This window comes from Triturus cristatus, chromosome 3_2 (genome assembly GCF_964204655.1).
Source record: "Triturus cristatus chromosome 3_2, aTriCri1.1, whole genome shotgun sequence".
NCBI classification, from domain to species: domain Eukaryota; kingdom Metazoa; phylum Chordata; class Amphibia; order Caudata; family Salamandridae; genus Triturus; species Triturus cristatus.
Window position 1 is genome coordinate 686498030 of NC_140584.1, and position 15910 is coordinate 686513939.

The window sequence follows — 15910 nt, forward strand, 5'->3', positions numbered from 1 at the left end:
GACGCAGTGGTTGGCGCTGAAAGCAGTCATGAGGAGGGAATTTATAGCTAGATCCTCCGCCCACAGCCGCGAGCACAGCCGCAAGCGGGCGGAACTTTCACAGCGCGTTTCGGAGCTCGAACAGATGCATCAGAGAACCGGCGCCACCCGTGCTTGGCGGCAGCTATGCATAGAAAGAAAGCAGCTTGCAGCCTTAGATCAGGACAGGGCTGAGTTTGCGGCCATTAGGCTCCGACACTCTAACTATACAGGAGAGGATAGATGCGGCCGCCTCTTGGCAAACAAGCTACGGGAGGCTAGACAGAAGCAGGGGGTTCACACAATCCGGACTCCAGGGGGGGAGGCTGTAACTGACGACGCAGCTATAGCGGAAGTATTCCGAGACTTCTATGCAGACCTTTACACGGGGGAACCCCTGGAAGCCCAGATCAGTGCCGATTACATAGACGCGGCCCATATGCCTTCTTTAACCCCAGCGCAAGCAGATCACCTAGATAGGGCTATTTAGATAGAGGAAGTCATCTCTGCAATATCACGCCTCAAGGTGGGCAAATCGCCTGGCCCGGATGGCTACACGACTGCCTTTTATAAGACATTTTGCAACCAAGTGGCCCCACTCCTGACGGGTTTGTTCAATACCTTTGACCAAGTGGGAGCTATCCCAGGGGAAATGCTAGAGGCCGCGATAGTGGTTATCCCAAAGCCTGGGAAAGACAGGACAGCTTGCGGCGCCTACAGGCCCATATCTCTGTTGAATATAGACATTAAATTATACACTAGCATTATAGCGACTCGATTGGCGCCGCATATGGCTTACCTGGTTGACCCAGATCAAGCGGGCTTCATCCCTCAGAGGCAAACAAGTGACTATACTAAGCGCATTTTACATCTGATTGAAAAGGCATCCCGCACACATGGGGAATACATGCTTCTGGCCATCGATGCGGATAAGGCCTTTGATAGAGTGCACTGGCCGTATCTGGAGATTGGCCTGGTAAGCGCAGGCTTAGGGGCAACTACCTCGAAACACGTGTCCAGGGATGGCTAACGCTACTCATACTTGCATGCATTACACGGGCATAGGCGTACTCGCCGACGCTGACCTCAGGGACCATTTTTCATTGGGGTAACACGCTTGGTAGGTGGAGCAGTGTGCGACCAATTAGACTTAACTTTATTTCAGGCTCCCTTGAGCCGTTGGAGTCGACGGGCTCATGGTTACGCACCTGCGCGCTACGAGAGGTACTTGACCTGATAACGATTTTAGCAGCTTACATAGCAACCCTACACACTTTCCTACTCCCTGCTGACGAGAGGCAACTACCTCGAAACACGTGTCCAGGGATGGCTAACGCTACTCATACTTGCATGCATTACACAGGCATAGGCGTACTCGCCGACGCTGACCTCAGGGACCATTTTTCATTGGGGTAACACGCTTGGTAGGTGGAGCAGTGTGCGACCAATTAGACTTAGCACTCTCAGCAAAGCACAGGGCGCCCAGAAGCTCTTTCCGCTTACAGTGAGAACACAGCGCTGTATGCCAATACTTCATGGGGCGATTAGCATATTACATGTATGGAAATGGATTGCATGATGTGGCAAAAGCTGTTCTAATGAAATGTGCACTCCTTGGTTAAAAGGACCCTATCCATCCTCCTGGGCCTCCGTACGTCCACTTATACAGATCTATCTACCTATCTTACGGTATATTCATCTGTCAGTCTATTGATCTGCCTGGCTAATAATGTACCTGCCTATCGGTCTCTGCCTTTTTGTCGGTCAGTTTATTTATCTAGGTATTATTCCATACCCGCTCTCTCCTGCACCAAATATTAGATCAACATTGCAACAACAACTTGACGGTCAAACGATTTGATAGCTTTAAATCCCCAATGCCAAAGTACGCCTTCATCAACACTTTGACAAAGGGAACCTATTACACTGGTGGATATCACAGCTGCACAGCAGTGTACCCGTCACTGCTTCTTGTCATGCACATTCTGGGGTGCGAGAGCTGCTCATCTGAGTTTGTACATGGAAGGGACAGTAACCAAGAAGGTGAAGGGGTGACCAGGACCTGGAGGGAAATGAAATCTGCTGGTTGATTGTCTGTCGATGGGAGTACAGACAGACACGCCGCGAGGAAAGCATTTGGAAATTAGTACTTGCTAATAACATTTCATATACTGTACTTTCAATTCGTACTTGCCATTACCTAAGGCCTTACCATTAGGGTACAATTATATCCTCTTCCCAAACAATAAAATACAGTAAAACAACTGTGAATCGCTCTACAAATAATGCTGACTGTGCACATAGGCCAATTGTGTGTGTTATTGTTTTCTCTGAACCTAAATAAAATGTCTCAGAGGTTTGCCCAAAACTCTGGAAATCCGCTGTGTCTCATATACAAGAGTTTGAGCTATTGGCATTGTAAATGACAATGCCTTTTATTTATGTGTTAATTATCAAAACAGATAAATAAAAGACATTGTCATTTACAATGCCATTAGCTTAAACTTTCGCAAATGCGAGACCTAATGCGTTGTAAAAACTTGTTTTTAATTGCTCTTACCTCACTCAGGCGTGCTATAGAGTTTCAGGCATTAGCCTTGGAAGAACCCTTTTTTCAACTCCAAGTTGTCCTCGGCACCAAACCCAAATTCCTTCCAAAGGTGATTTCCATCTCAAACAATCAATCGACCTACCTTCTTTTTTCCATATACAGACTCTGTTGTGGAGCGGGCTCTCCATACTTTAAATGTCAAGAGAGACCTTGTGTACTACATTGATAGGACACATTTTAGAAAGATTCCTCAACTTTTTGTTGCTTTTTCCCAAACTCATAAAGGAAAGGCTATATCCAAAACATGCTTTGCCAGATGGATAGTTAGATGCATTCAAACATGTTGTTCTAAAGCTAAAATAATTTTACCTGCTTCTCCTAGACCACACTCTACTTGAAAGAGAGGGGCTTCTTTTGGCTTCCTGGGAATATACCAACAGCTGGACTACACCAGACACTAATTAAACACTGCGGTGTAGATGTTCTACCACACCAACAGGCTAATGTGGGTCAGGCAGTGCTATGTACACTTTTCCAAACAACTGCAACACCCACAGGTTCGGCACCGCTGTTGGGGAGGACAGCTTTACAGTCTATACCATGTGTATCTATAGCCACACATGCCTCGAATGATAAAATGGTCCGTGTCTTGTAAGCATTTGTTTGTGGCATGTTGTGCTCTAGATTCACATGTGCTCACCCTCCTCCCCAGGCACAGTTTTCTCCTAATATACCTCTTTCCTCTTATGCATGGATATCTCTTATCACTTTGTTTCACACTCTATCCTCACCTGCGGTTTTGGAAAACAATCTAACAATGGAGTCAATGCCTATGTGTATTATCACCAAGAGGAGGAGTCATTCTTCTCGTGACTCAGTGAAAAACAACTCGCACACATCTGGATCTAACACTAGATGGCAGGAGTATGCATAGCATGTGAAGCTACAGCACTGCATGCCGCGAACAGATGCTCATAGGGTAAGTAACATTTTCCATATATGTATCTCTATATATGTAGATAAAAAACATCTCCACAGTTTCTTCATTCGAATACAGATGCGCTTACTCAGGTTTCAGTGCAATTAAAAAGGGAGGTTTATTGGCACAAAAGAGGAACCAACACATTTCAACTTCCCATGGAGTCTTGATTATAGTTAGTCACCATCTTGAATTTCTTTACATATAAGCGAACTCCATAGATACTGAAGAAAGACTTCAGTAATTGAAATCAAGATATTTCCTGTTACACCAAACACATTTAAATTTGATCACAGTAAACTAAATTAATCATGCCACCCAACGTCCCAAATCCCATAAAGTCATAAGATGGTTACTCTTTGGTTAGACTTTGACCTCCTTATCTGTTTTATTTATTGGTCTGAATTTCAACTGTTCCATGTTTATACTCCCTCATTACATTTGAATGTGATTGTCGTTCCTTATTTCAAATGATAATCTAAGTGGGACCCTCTGGCCCCGAACTATTCATATTTCCTTATTAGCAAAATATTCACCATATCATAGTTCTGGGACCAGTCTTGTATCCATATATTGTTCTTTCACTCATGAGAAGTGCAGTTTCCAGATCACATCATTCATTATTTTTTCTGTACCTCTCTTTCTAATTTCTTCAAGTCCAACTATATAGAACAGTTGAATAATGTTGTGGTCGATTGTAGGGATGATTTTCTTTGTTCACTATGGACAGATGGACACTTGTGACCTTCTGGTCTTTCTTAACCAACTAAAAGCTCTTCCTCCAGTGGACTTAGCCTATTTCGCAAATACTTGGTGTTAAACTGATCACTACAAGAGCGCAAGACTGACTGGCTGTGCAATTAAAATCTATCAATGCTCATATTCTGGGGCCTCTTCTATGATCTTTTCCAGCTGTGGGCACATGCCTTAATAACCCTACACAAGTAAGTGGTGTCAGCTGACCCTTACGGTAAAAGGTGTTCAATCTCCTCATAGCTGTATTCCTTCATATTCCAATGAGTGTTTGCAATACGTTAGGGATTATGTAGTGTATCCATTGTGATGTTGTGCTGTGTGAATAGTGTTCCCCACAAGAATACATTGCATATCACACAATGTTGTGGCCCTTTTACACAGGATTAAGGTCATTCTGGCTTATTTGTCTGTGAAGCTATCCCAGAGACCTGTATCGCTAGTGTCCTGTAGTGGTTTAACTCTACTTTGTATGTCTGGCCTGCAACGTCCCAGGGCAGATGCCAGTGCGTGCGTATCCCACACTCTTTTATTGAGATATGTGTTCAGTAACCTGCAAAGTTGCTTTCAGTTTTGGTTGACTGAGAAGTAGAAGATAGAATCATTTGATTGTGCCCTGGGTCTCTGCCAGTGTCTCCGCTTTGCCATGCTTCTATAGGTCTAAAACCTATTTTTTTGCCTTGGCCTCACATTCAAGTTCTGCAGCACTAACTGGGAGCTAGAGTAGGAGACACAATATATTTTTTTCACTTTAAGAAATACTATGACACAAAACACCTACATGGAACCTGTACGTCTTCTAGAAGGTCATTATTCAAGCTGGCTCTACACTGAAACTATGAAGCACGACATACAAGAGGACATGCTAGAGATTCAGAAACACTAGGCCTCCTGCTGCCACCCTAAATATCTGCCATTGAGCATCTCAACTTATGACCCAATGCTATCATGGAATGTGGCCTTGAGAAGGCTACAGAATTCCTCCCACTTTCGGGGATACAGAGACGCCCTTTCACCCTAGATCCTCTGGGTGTGTTTTTCTGTGGCACCAGTGGTGAGTCATGTCTTATCCTGAGCTGTATTAAATAACCCAATTTACAAGTTCCAGATCTTAGAGGCCTGGAAAACCAAAGATACCAGAATGTTGAGACTTTTTCCAGCTTTTCGTTGCCAGAACGTAGCAACCCTATCCAGTGGTTTGGGGGAATTCCAGTTCACTTTCGGGGTGCGATGGGTTATTAGGATTTTGGGTACAATCTCTGAAGCACTGGCTCATTCAATCATAAGCCACAGAGAAAAGGAGTCAAAGGCAAACACCTCAAAGATTATTACCAGTCATTGCCTTCTATGTAAGAGATTAATCTGGTAGTAACCTTTGGAGTTACCAGCGAATAAACAGTTTGAGGACTGAGTAATATTGCTGGAGATTATGATAATTCTTTAATCTCATTTGTGTTGTATTTCTCAATTCCCTTATTTAGGCCCAGCTTGGTCTCACAGAAGTACTCCTTGGTATATTTCCAGGAGCAGGAGGAACCCAGCGACTTCCTCGGCTGATTGGGCTACTTCCTGCTCTTGAAATGATCACAACAGGTAAATTGATTTCGTTTCTCAACCTTCTTTATCTGCCCGTTTTCTTCAATTGTAGGGATGTTAAGAGTTATTTTAAATGGCACTAAGCTAGCCCTTGCATGAAAAGAAGTACACTGCATCACCGTCAAACAGGACTAGAATAATCAAGCAGGCTAAGGGGAAATTACTGTGGGACTGGAGGCTGATTTCACCTGTATACACTTGGCACTCAACTGGGCATCTTGCTTGGTGTCACCTGTGTCCGCCTAACCCCTGTCACTCGAAGGGAGAAGTGTGGCGCAGCAGCCAAAGCCACTGACTCCATAGCACAGGGCTTGCGGGTCTATCCCCCGGCTGTGGCGGCAGCTCAGCTCAGCACCATGTGACTCTGGGCAATAGCTGACTTATTCTCCCTTACAGCCCCCAGCGCCTTTAAACCCTTAAGAGGGTGATATGTCGGTGCTTTACAAATAGGAATTATTAATATATCATTATTATTATTTATTACCTGTTTCTACATAGCCTCACCAAGGTATCCAGACTTAAATTGGACATACTGAATTTTCTGGGGTCACCTAGTCCCCTCACGTGGCCCCATCTATTTTGTGTGCACTAAACCCTAATGTCACCTAGGTGAGCACAAATTCCACCTCGCTCTGTAAAGCTCTTTCCTTCATATGCAGGCATTTAGCCCTTCTCACTTGTGTGCATATATCCACTGCTAACCCGTGAACACCAGTGCCTCTGTGGACCATTTGCTGTTGGACTTTATTTTTTATATGCAGCTAACCCATCTCATCAGGGTGCACACAGCCACCCACTCACCGTTATACACTTGCTCCCCTCTTATATGTAGACACTAATCTATTTCCACCGATCACTTTCTGAGCTCTCTTACCTATCTACCTAGACATATATTTATAACCATCTGCATATATTTATATATTTAAATATCTACATCTATCTATCTATCTATCTATCTATCTATCTATCTATCTATCTATCTATCTATCTATCTATCTATCTATCTATCTATCTATCTATCTATCTATCTATCTATCTATCTATCTATCTATCTATCTATCTATCTATCTATCTCCTTATCTACACCTATCTATTTGTCCATCTTTGTACCTCTGGTCATCTCTCTATTCCTCTCCCTTTCAATGTCCCTCTTCTCTGTCTCTCTTCCTCTCTTTTTCTGCCCCTCTTGGTGCCTGCCCTCCTCTGTTTCCACCTATTTCTATGATTTCTGCATCTCCCCTTCTTGCTGGTTCTGCCCAAATCCTGCGCCCCATTACCACAGCTTCTCTAAATCTTTAAATCACTTGCAAGTGCAATAAAGTGCATAAGTCAATTTTTGACTGACTTTTTTTGTCACTTTTTTAAGCTTTTTTTCGAGACTTTGTCTCCCACTGTGGTAGCGTGTCCCCCTAAAAAATGGTAGGGTTTAAGCCTTGTGATTGCTGTCACAAACAGATGTCTGTGACAGAACCCCATCTGGTTTGCCTTTGGTGCTTGGCGCTAGAGCACAACTCTAAGACTTGAAAGGTGTGCTGCACCATGTACCCCATGGTACTGAGAGAGCGCTCCTTGAAGCTCCTAGTTGCCCGACACCAGTCACCTCCACAACTCTCCATGTCTTGGCTGCAAGGAAGGTCAAGGGGCCCGTTCGCGGACTCATTCCAGGTCCTCCTTATCATGCTTGAAGTGGTCGGGTAAGTCCCACCAAAAGTTTTAAAAAATCTAAGAAGTTGACACGCTCTTTGTCTTGACTGCGCCGGTCAAAATCTTTGGATGAGGCATGGTAACGATGTCACTCTAGGCCCAGCTCCCACGTTGAGCCTGCCTCTGAATCTGCTCTGTGCCAGGCACCTCATTTTTGGTGGGCCAACCCTTTTAGGACGTCTTTGGACCCCATGGGGACCGCCGAGTTGGCGATGCAGGGAGTGCAAGTTAAATAGTTGTATTTATTTATTTACTTACTTTACTCCTTGCCACCGTATGTCTGACTCCACTACCCCCACACCCTGCCCCTCCCCCGCCCCACCGCATGCAGCACTCCCTCTGTGAGCCGCTACTGCAGTAGGGTCACCTGGATACAGTTCTGGTTCCAGAACCTTACACTACCTTCGGTGGCAGTGAAGGCTAATGTCTTGATGGAGGTGTTTCAACTGGGAGTCGCCCACTCAGAACCTCTCCTCCCTTTTAACAAAGCCCTCACTGATGTCCTGCTTGGAGCTTGGGCCAAGCTCTGCACAGGGGCTCCTGTGCACAGGACAATTTCCTGTCACCATTGTCCCGCTCCTGGGAACCCAGCTCTTTTCACACAGCATCCCACTCAGAGAGTCTGGTTGTACAGGCCTCCACATACAAGGTCAACCCTGGCGCATTTCCTACCTCACCACCATATAGGGAATCCAAGAAACTGGTCACCTTTGGCCAGATGAGGTTCACTTCCACCAGCCTTGCACTATGGTCAGTGAACATCACATGCATTCAGGGCAATATACCTACATGCTTTGGGAATTGGTTGTGCAAGTGCTGCCTACGATCTAGTAGGATGCCAAAGTCATACTGTGAGAGGCTATTGCAGATGGCAGAGATGCAGCAAATTTCAACATTTTCTGCGGACTGGATACGACAACTTGCTAGACAGAGCAATTGTGTTGTCAGTGATACTCAGACACCACACCTGACTGAGGTTTGCTGGCTTTTCATGGGATATCCAGGCATCCCCAATAACCTGCCGTTCAGTGGCACTCGGATCTTCAGAGACAAGGTAGATGTAACGCTGGAGTGCTTTAAGGATATCTGAGCCACTGCCAGGTTTTGGGTCTTCCCATGTTTCCTTGTGTCACAAGACGCCCCTTCAGGATCTAATGTAGGGAGAAGATGATGGACAATTACCCCCTTACCTCTCTCCTGTTTTTTGTTTACAGTCCCCGAGGGAACCACATTACTTGGAAACCAGCAGCCCCTTTAATTTCGGTCATCTCTCCGATGACGTCCTCTCCCATGTGACCTCATCATGTGATCCCACTAGAATGACGTATGAGGAAGAGCCAGTATTTGAAGCAGGCATAGGAATCAGAGAGCACGCTGCTGTGGCGGACATATGGACTAAAGAGGACGTCGGAGAAGAACTTGAGAGCTATCTGGCGAGTCCAACCACCATGCCTCGTGGGCCGCCCAAGACCAAAGCGCCAGACCACGAGAGACCTCAGAGGAATTGGAGGTACCGCCGCGAGAAAGAGCCGGACGCAGACCAAGGGAACCGGGAACATCTACGAGAGAGGGAACTGGACCCTTTCCGGTACCGCGACGACGCCAGCCACGCTCCGGGAGGTGCGTGGCTCCTTGAGATACGTGCCCGGGTTTGTGGGTGGTTTTCTAAAAGAGCCATCAGTACCCCGCTAGCTGATCCTCCAGGGGTAGAGGGAGGGCTCTGGTAGTCCCTGGGTTCCTTACCCTATTGAAAATCATGGTGACAGTCCGGGTGCTTCTTCCTCACTCCCTTTTCCCCCCAAACTGCTGTTATTCGTGATCTCGTTCTGAACCCGTTTTCTTTCGGTTTTGAGAGTGACGGCCTTCATCTAACGGAAGAGAAGGAAGAATCATATATTCAACTTCTGCTGGGCCCCTGACATTAAGGAGCAAAGACATATTTACTTGTTACATTTGGTTTGGGATCAATAAAACATTGTGAACTTGCCTCTCCTTCTGTGGCCTCCTCGTGTTTAATCCACACGTGGTGTCAGAAGTGGGATTACGGGGTCCATTAGACTGTGCATAATGGAGAACCTTGTCCAACAACTCCTTGCAGGACAGGAGAAACTCGAGTGGGCTTTGGAGAGGCATATGTCTTCGGCCCAGGCCGATAGAGAACTATTTGCACTTCCATAAACCAGCAGTTAGAGAACCTCTATAAAATGTCGGATAGACAGGACGACTTTGCTAAAGGACTGCCAATGAGACAGGGGCTCACGCTGCTTTCTCTACTGTTCCCCTACAAAAATATCATGAGGGTGAGGATCCTGACTCATTTCTCCTCAATTTCGAACGGGCAGCTCGTGCCTCGGGTTGGCCAGAAGCCAAATGGCCATTTTTCTTAGCCCCGTTGTTGACTGAAGAGGCCCAAGAGGCCTATCAGGCGGCCAATCCTATGAGCACTTCCTCATAGACTGAAATAAAGGGGATTATACTGGACCATCTGAGCTTAGACGCCGAAGCATATAGAACACATTATAGAAAAGAAAAAGGAAAACCCGGGGACACTCCAAAAACCTTATTCCATAAATTGAAGTCCGCGGCAGAGAAATGGTTAAGACCCCAAGACCACACTAAAGACGAAATTATGGCCATGATCTATCTTGAACAATTCTTGGAGGCCTTACCTTATTCCACACAAAGGTGGTTAAAACAGCATACTGGTCTTACCCTTGAGCAAATGATAGAAATGGCAACCACGTACTCCCGAGCCCAGTCACGGAGCACAGTCTGGGAGGGGGAGAACAAACCACGCCCAGGTTTAGGAAAACAGGATAAAAAGATACCCAGAATAAGGCCGGAGATCATTAAACCCCGACGCCCTAAACCCAAGCTTGTGTCTGGGAAGGGACCACAGTGTTTTGAATGCGGTGCATGGCGACATATAGCCTGCTTCTGTTCATCGAAAAAGACCTTAGAGGAACCAATGGACATAAACTATTTACCTCGGCATGTCCTATATACGGAGGAGTTCGGCACGGGGTATTATGTAAGTTTGGTCCTGGATGGGGTCTGTGTGAAAGCACTCCTTGACTCTGGTGGCAGACAGTCAGTCATTCAGAGTACTCTCATCGGGCCAAAAGATATCCTCCCCCACTGAATGATACCCATCAAATGTGTTCACGGGGACGTAAAGGCATATCCAGCCGCTCAGGTTAAAGTAAGGCTGCCCGATGGAAGGGACCTACATGCTGTCGTAGGGGTTTTACCTAGCCTCCCTGAAAAGCTTATCTTAGGCACCGATCATCCTGAATTCATGGAACTACTCCATAATAAAATTAAAAGGACCTCTAATAAATCAGCTGTACTCATTAGTCAAGCCCCCTGGCAGGACGACAGGAGTTTTCGATATGCGCAGAAAAATGACCCCACTCTCCAACTCGCATGGCAACAGGCCTCACAGACTGTTACCTCCTATCCTACCTTTGTCATTGAGAATGATCTTCTCTATAGAGTAGGTTCTCCGAATGCCACTAAACAACTGCTTGTGCCCAAAAGTTTCAGAGAACAGGTCATGTTTTTTGCGCATAGTCAGCTTGTTGCTGGTCATGTCGGAGCCCAAAAGACTAGCCAGACAATCCTTGAACACTTCTATTGGCCAGGTATATATGCACAAATTTCCAAGTACTGTCAGGAATGCGAAGTGTGTCAGAAAAAAAATCCCTATCGCCCACCCGCCGTCCCCTTACAGCCTTTACCTATCATAGGCAAACCATTCGACCGCGTTTGAATGGACCTCATTGGCCCCTTACCTAAATCACGAAAGGGTAATCAGTATGCACTTGTCGTTATCGACTATGCTACTCGCTACCCCGAAGCTTTTCCCCTGAGAACCCCCAACACAACATCTATCTGTGAGAAGTTGGTAGAGTTATTTTCCCGTGTTGGCTTCCCCCACGAGATCCTCACAGATCAAGGCACCCTATTTGTTTCAAAACTGATGGGCCAAGTGTATAAAAATTTAGATATCACACAAATCAGGACGTCAGTATATCACCCGCAAACCGACAGGTTGTGAAAACACTATAATGGTACCATCAAACTCACATTAAAAAAAATGATGACGGCTGAAGGCCCCAACTGGAATGCCCTATTACCCTTAGCATTGTTTGTTATCCGTTGTCAGAAACAAAGCAGTCTTGGTTGCTCTCCGTTCGAGCTCCTTTATGGCAGACAACCGTGTACTCTCCTGGAGATGACCAAGGAAGCCTGGGAAAAAGAAAGACCCGAAGAGACCCAGGCCCTCCTTGATTTTTCAAAGGGATTGAGGTCACGGTTGTCTAAAGTGAGAGAGTTCGCCCATACCAACCTTGAAATGGCACAACAACGACAACAGATGTTTTATGATAAGGGAAAAAAATGGCCACATCTTCAGATACATGACTGGGTCTTAGTCCTCCTACCATCATCCCTTCCTAAACACCGAGCAGAATAGAGAGGACCTTACAAAATTGTAGAGAAAATCTGGTTAACTACCTATCCTTGACACCTTTCCAAAAACAAGACCCAGATTTCTCATATAAACCTGCTAAAAAAAATGGTTCGGTACTCCCCCTAAAACTAATGTACTGTTGCCCACAAAACCTACAACACCCCTGACTACTATCCAGTCACTTGACATAAATAATAGTCTCCAGGAAAAACAAATCGAGACATTACAGACTGTTGTCTACCTTTTCTTCCATCTTCTCAGATGTGCCCGGTCGGACCCATTTTGTTGAACATACCATACCCTCCGTACCTGGAAAGATTATAAGACATCGCCATACTGTATCCCGGCTGCACGTAGAGCTACTATAGAAACCGAAATACAGAACATGCTTACTGCAGGCATCATAAGACCCTCCAAGAGCGATTGGTCCTCCCCAGTAGTTCTTGTACCCAAGCCCGATGGGTCAGTGCGATTGTGCATAGACTTCAGAGCAGTCAATTCCATCACCCAATTTGACTCAATAGAGCAGTTAGGAGAGGCCAAATACATAACAACTTTGGATTTAACCAAGTGGTATTGGCAGGCACCTCTCTCTCCTCAAGACCAGCACAAAACTGCATTCTCCACTCCTTCTGGTCTATATGAATTCACAGTCCTCCCTTTTGGGCTACATGGGTCTCCTGCTACTTTTCAACGGTTAATGGACATAGTATTGAGACAACACCAGAGTTACTCGTCTGCTTATCTGGACGATATCATCATCTATAGTCCAGACTGGAAACCACACCTTCTACACTGCCAGGCAGTATTCGGCGCCCTACAGGACGCGGGATTGCATATTAATTCCAAGAAGTCTAGAGTAGCCTATCATAAAGTCCGCTACCTTGGTTACCTTCTATGAAACAGGGTGATCGAGCCCCAACAAGAAGAAATCAAGGCAATCACTAACACACCAGTTCCCATGACAAAAAAAGGGGTCAGGGCATTCCTAGGCTTACTGGGATATTACCGAAGGTTTATTCCCCACTACTCCCAGATTGCAACCCCCCTAACAGATCTCCTCCAGAAAGGAGTAAAAGAGAAAGACCTCCTCACACCGTCCCCGACGACTCTCCAGGCTTTTCGAGATCTGAAAGTAGCTATAACATCTAGTCCTTTATTGATCTCCCCCGACTTATCGTGTCCTTTCATTCTCCAGACAGACGCATCTGACACAGGTTTGGGGGCGGTCTTGTCCCAGGTGACGAGTGACAGTTGTGAGCGACCTATTGCCTTTATTAGTCGTAAGCTCTTCCCGCATGAAAATAACTATGCAATCATTGAGAAGGAATGCCTGGCGGTTAAGTGGGCGGTGGAGAAGATGCGCTACTACCTAGAGGGTGCCCTGTTCCTGCTTTATACTCATCATGCTCCTCTCCAATGGTTAGCTCGCATCAAGGGGAAAACCCCAAAGTCCTTCGGTGGTTCCTCTCCCTCCAGCCCTTCTCTTTTGTGATCAAACACAGGAAAGGTAGTTGTAATGCTAATGCTGACTTCTTGTCCCGGGTCTCACAGTTCCCCGAATGTGAAATGTCTAGGGGAGGGGTGTGTCACGAGACACCTCTTCAGGATCTGATGCAGGGAGAAGATGACGGACAATTACCCGCTTACCTCTCTCCTGTTTTTTGTTTACAGTCCCCGAGGGAACCACATTACTTGGAAACCAGCAGCCCCTCTAATTTTGGTCATCTCTCCGATGACGTCCCCTCCCATGTGACCTTGTCACATGATCCCACCAGAATGACGTATGAGGAAGAGCCAATATTTGAAGCAGGCATAGGAATCAGAGAGTGCGCTGCTGTGCCGGACATACGGACTGAAGAGGACGTCGGAGGAGAACTCGGAGCTATCTGGAGAGTCCAACCACCACGACTCGTGGGCCACCCGAGACCGAAGCGCCAGACAACGAGAGACCTCAGAGGAATTGGAGGTACCGACGCGAGAAAGAGCCGTACGCAGACCGAGGGAAACGGGAACATCTACGAGAGAGGGAACCGGACCCTTTCCGGTACCGCGACAACGCCAGCCACGCCCCGGGGGGTGCGTGGCTCCCTGAGGTACGTGCTCGGATTCGTGGGTGGCTTTCTAAAAAAGCCATCACCCGCTAGCCGATCCTTCAGGTGTAGAGGGAGGGCTCCGGTAGTCCCTGGGTTCCTTACCCTATTGATAATCCACGTGGTGACGGTCCGGGTGCTTCTTCCTCACTCCATTTCCCCCCCAAACTGCTGTTATTCATGGTCCCATTCTGAATCCGTTTTCTTTCTTTCTTTTGGTTTAGAGAGTAATGGCCTTCATCTAACGGAAGAGAAGGAATAATCATATGTTCAACTTCTGTTGGGCCCCTGACGTTAAGGAGCAAAGACATATTTACTTGCTACATTTGTTTTAGGGATCAATAAAACATTGTGAACTTGCCTCTCCTTCTCTGGCCTCCTCGTGTTTAATCCACACCTTGCCAACCCCATTCTGCTTTCCACTTCTTCTGTGGCTATTGTAGGGGCTACCACCACGTCCATTCCTGCCCAGCCACCAAGGCCAACAGACTCTGCAGTCCTTTCGTAGCTGCAGGTGCATTTCCCACAAGCTTCAGGGTACACAACCAGAGGATCACCTATTCCACCCCCCAAACTCCCCAAACTCCCCAGTAGCCGCAGTCTCTAATACACTTTAGTTTGCCCTTGTACCATCACTGGCCCCCAGTTATCAGCAGGATCCATCATCACCTGTCTTGCTGGCAATTCATAACTTGGGGCAAGTGGGTACTACAAATTGTTCAATTGAGCTACTCCATCCCCTTGCTAGAAACCCTGCCACCCATGCCACCATCCCCAGAGCAGCTGATAGAGGAGCACGTCTCCCTGCTCTATCAGGACGTTCTGGCTCTTTTGGCAAAGGAGCCATCGGGAGGGTGCTCGCATCAGAAGTAGGGCGTGGTTGCTATTCCTGCTACTTTTTAGTGCCCAAGAAGGACGGAGCCTCCGCCCTATTTTAGACCTGTACCCTCTCAATTTCTTCCTGATTGAGGAAAAATTCAAGATGCTAATGTTATCTCAGATTCTATCGGCCCTAGACGCTGGAGACTGGATAGTAGCATTGGACTTGCAGTACGCCTTCTTCCACATTACCATCCTGCCAGCCCACAGACGATACCTGTGGTTCATGGTGGGCCAAGCACATTATCCGTTTGGTGTGCTCCCTTTTGGCCTCACCAAAGCCCCTTGGGTGTTCACCAGTGTGATGGCGGTCGTTGCAGCACACCCGCAAGGTCAGGGGTTCTAGTCTTACTCTACCTCGACGGTTGGCTGCTGAAGGCAGGCTCACCCTAGGCGGTCATCTCCTAACTACAGAGTACGGCAGACCTCCTGCATTTTCTGGGGTTCACTATAAATGTGCTGAAGTCAAACCTGGCTCCCTCTCAGACACTTCCTTTCATCAGAGCTGTTTTGGATGCAGTGCACTTTTGGGTCTATCCTCCGGATCGGCAAGTCCAGAATATGCAGGCTATGATTCCGATGTTTCAGGAACTATTCTGGATTTTGGTGAGACTGACTCGGAGGCTGCTGTGCCTCATGGCCTCCTTAATCTTGCTGGTAACACAGACCTGCTGGTATATACGGACTCAGCAGTGGGAAGTCCTAGTGGATGCAGCATCAGGGGAATATCTGCCCTGATCCAGATAGCAGAGGGATCTACAAATGTTGATCGGGTCAGTGGTAGACCCCTCTCCCTTCCCTACACAGAGCTGACTGTAGTGACAGATGCCTCACTCCTGGGCTGGGGCAGCGATCTGAGAGAG

At 46.7% G+C, this 15910-nt stretch overlaps 1 protein-coding gene across 1 annotated transcript in view; it reads left to right on the forward strand.

Annotated features, from left to right (window-relative positions):
• The window catches only part of EHHADH (enoyl-CoA hydratase and 3-hydroxyacyl CoA dehydrogenase), a 246494-nt gene that overhangs the window by 86272 nt on the left and 144312 nt on the right, over positions 1–15910 (forward strand). The window contains exon 4 of the mRNA XM_085648734.1: positions 5783–5894. Coding sequence (XP_085504860.1) covers positions 5783–5894 — 112 coding nt within the window. The remainder of the gene's footprint in view (positions 1–5782; positions 5895–15910) is intronic.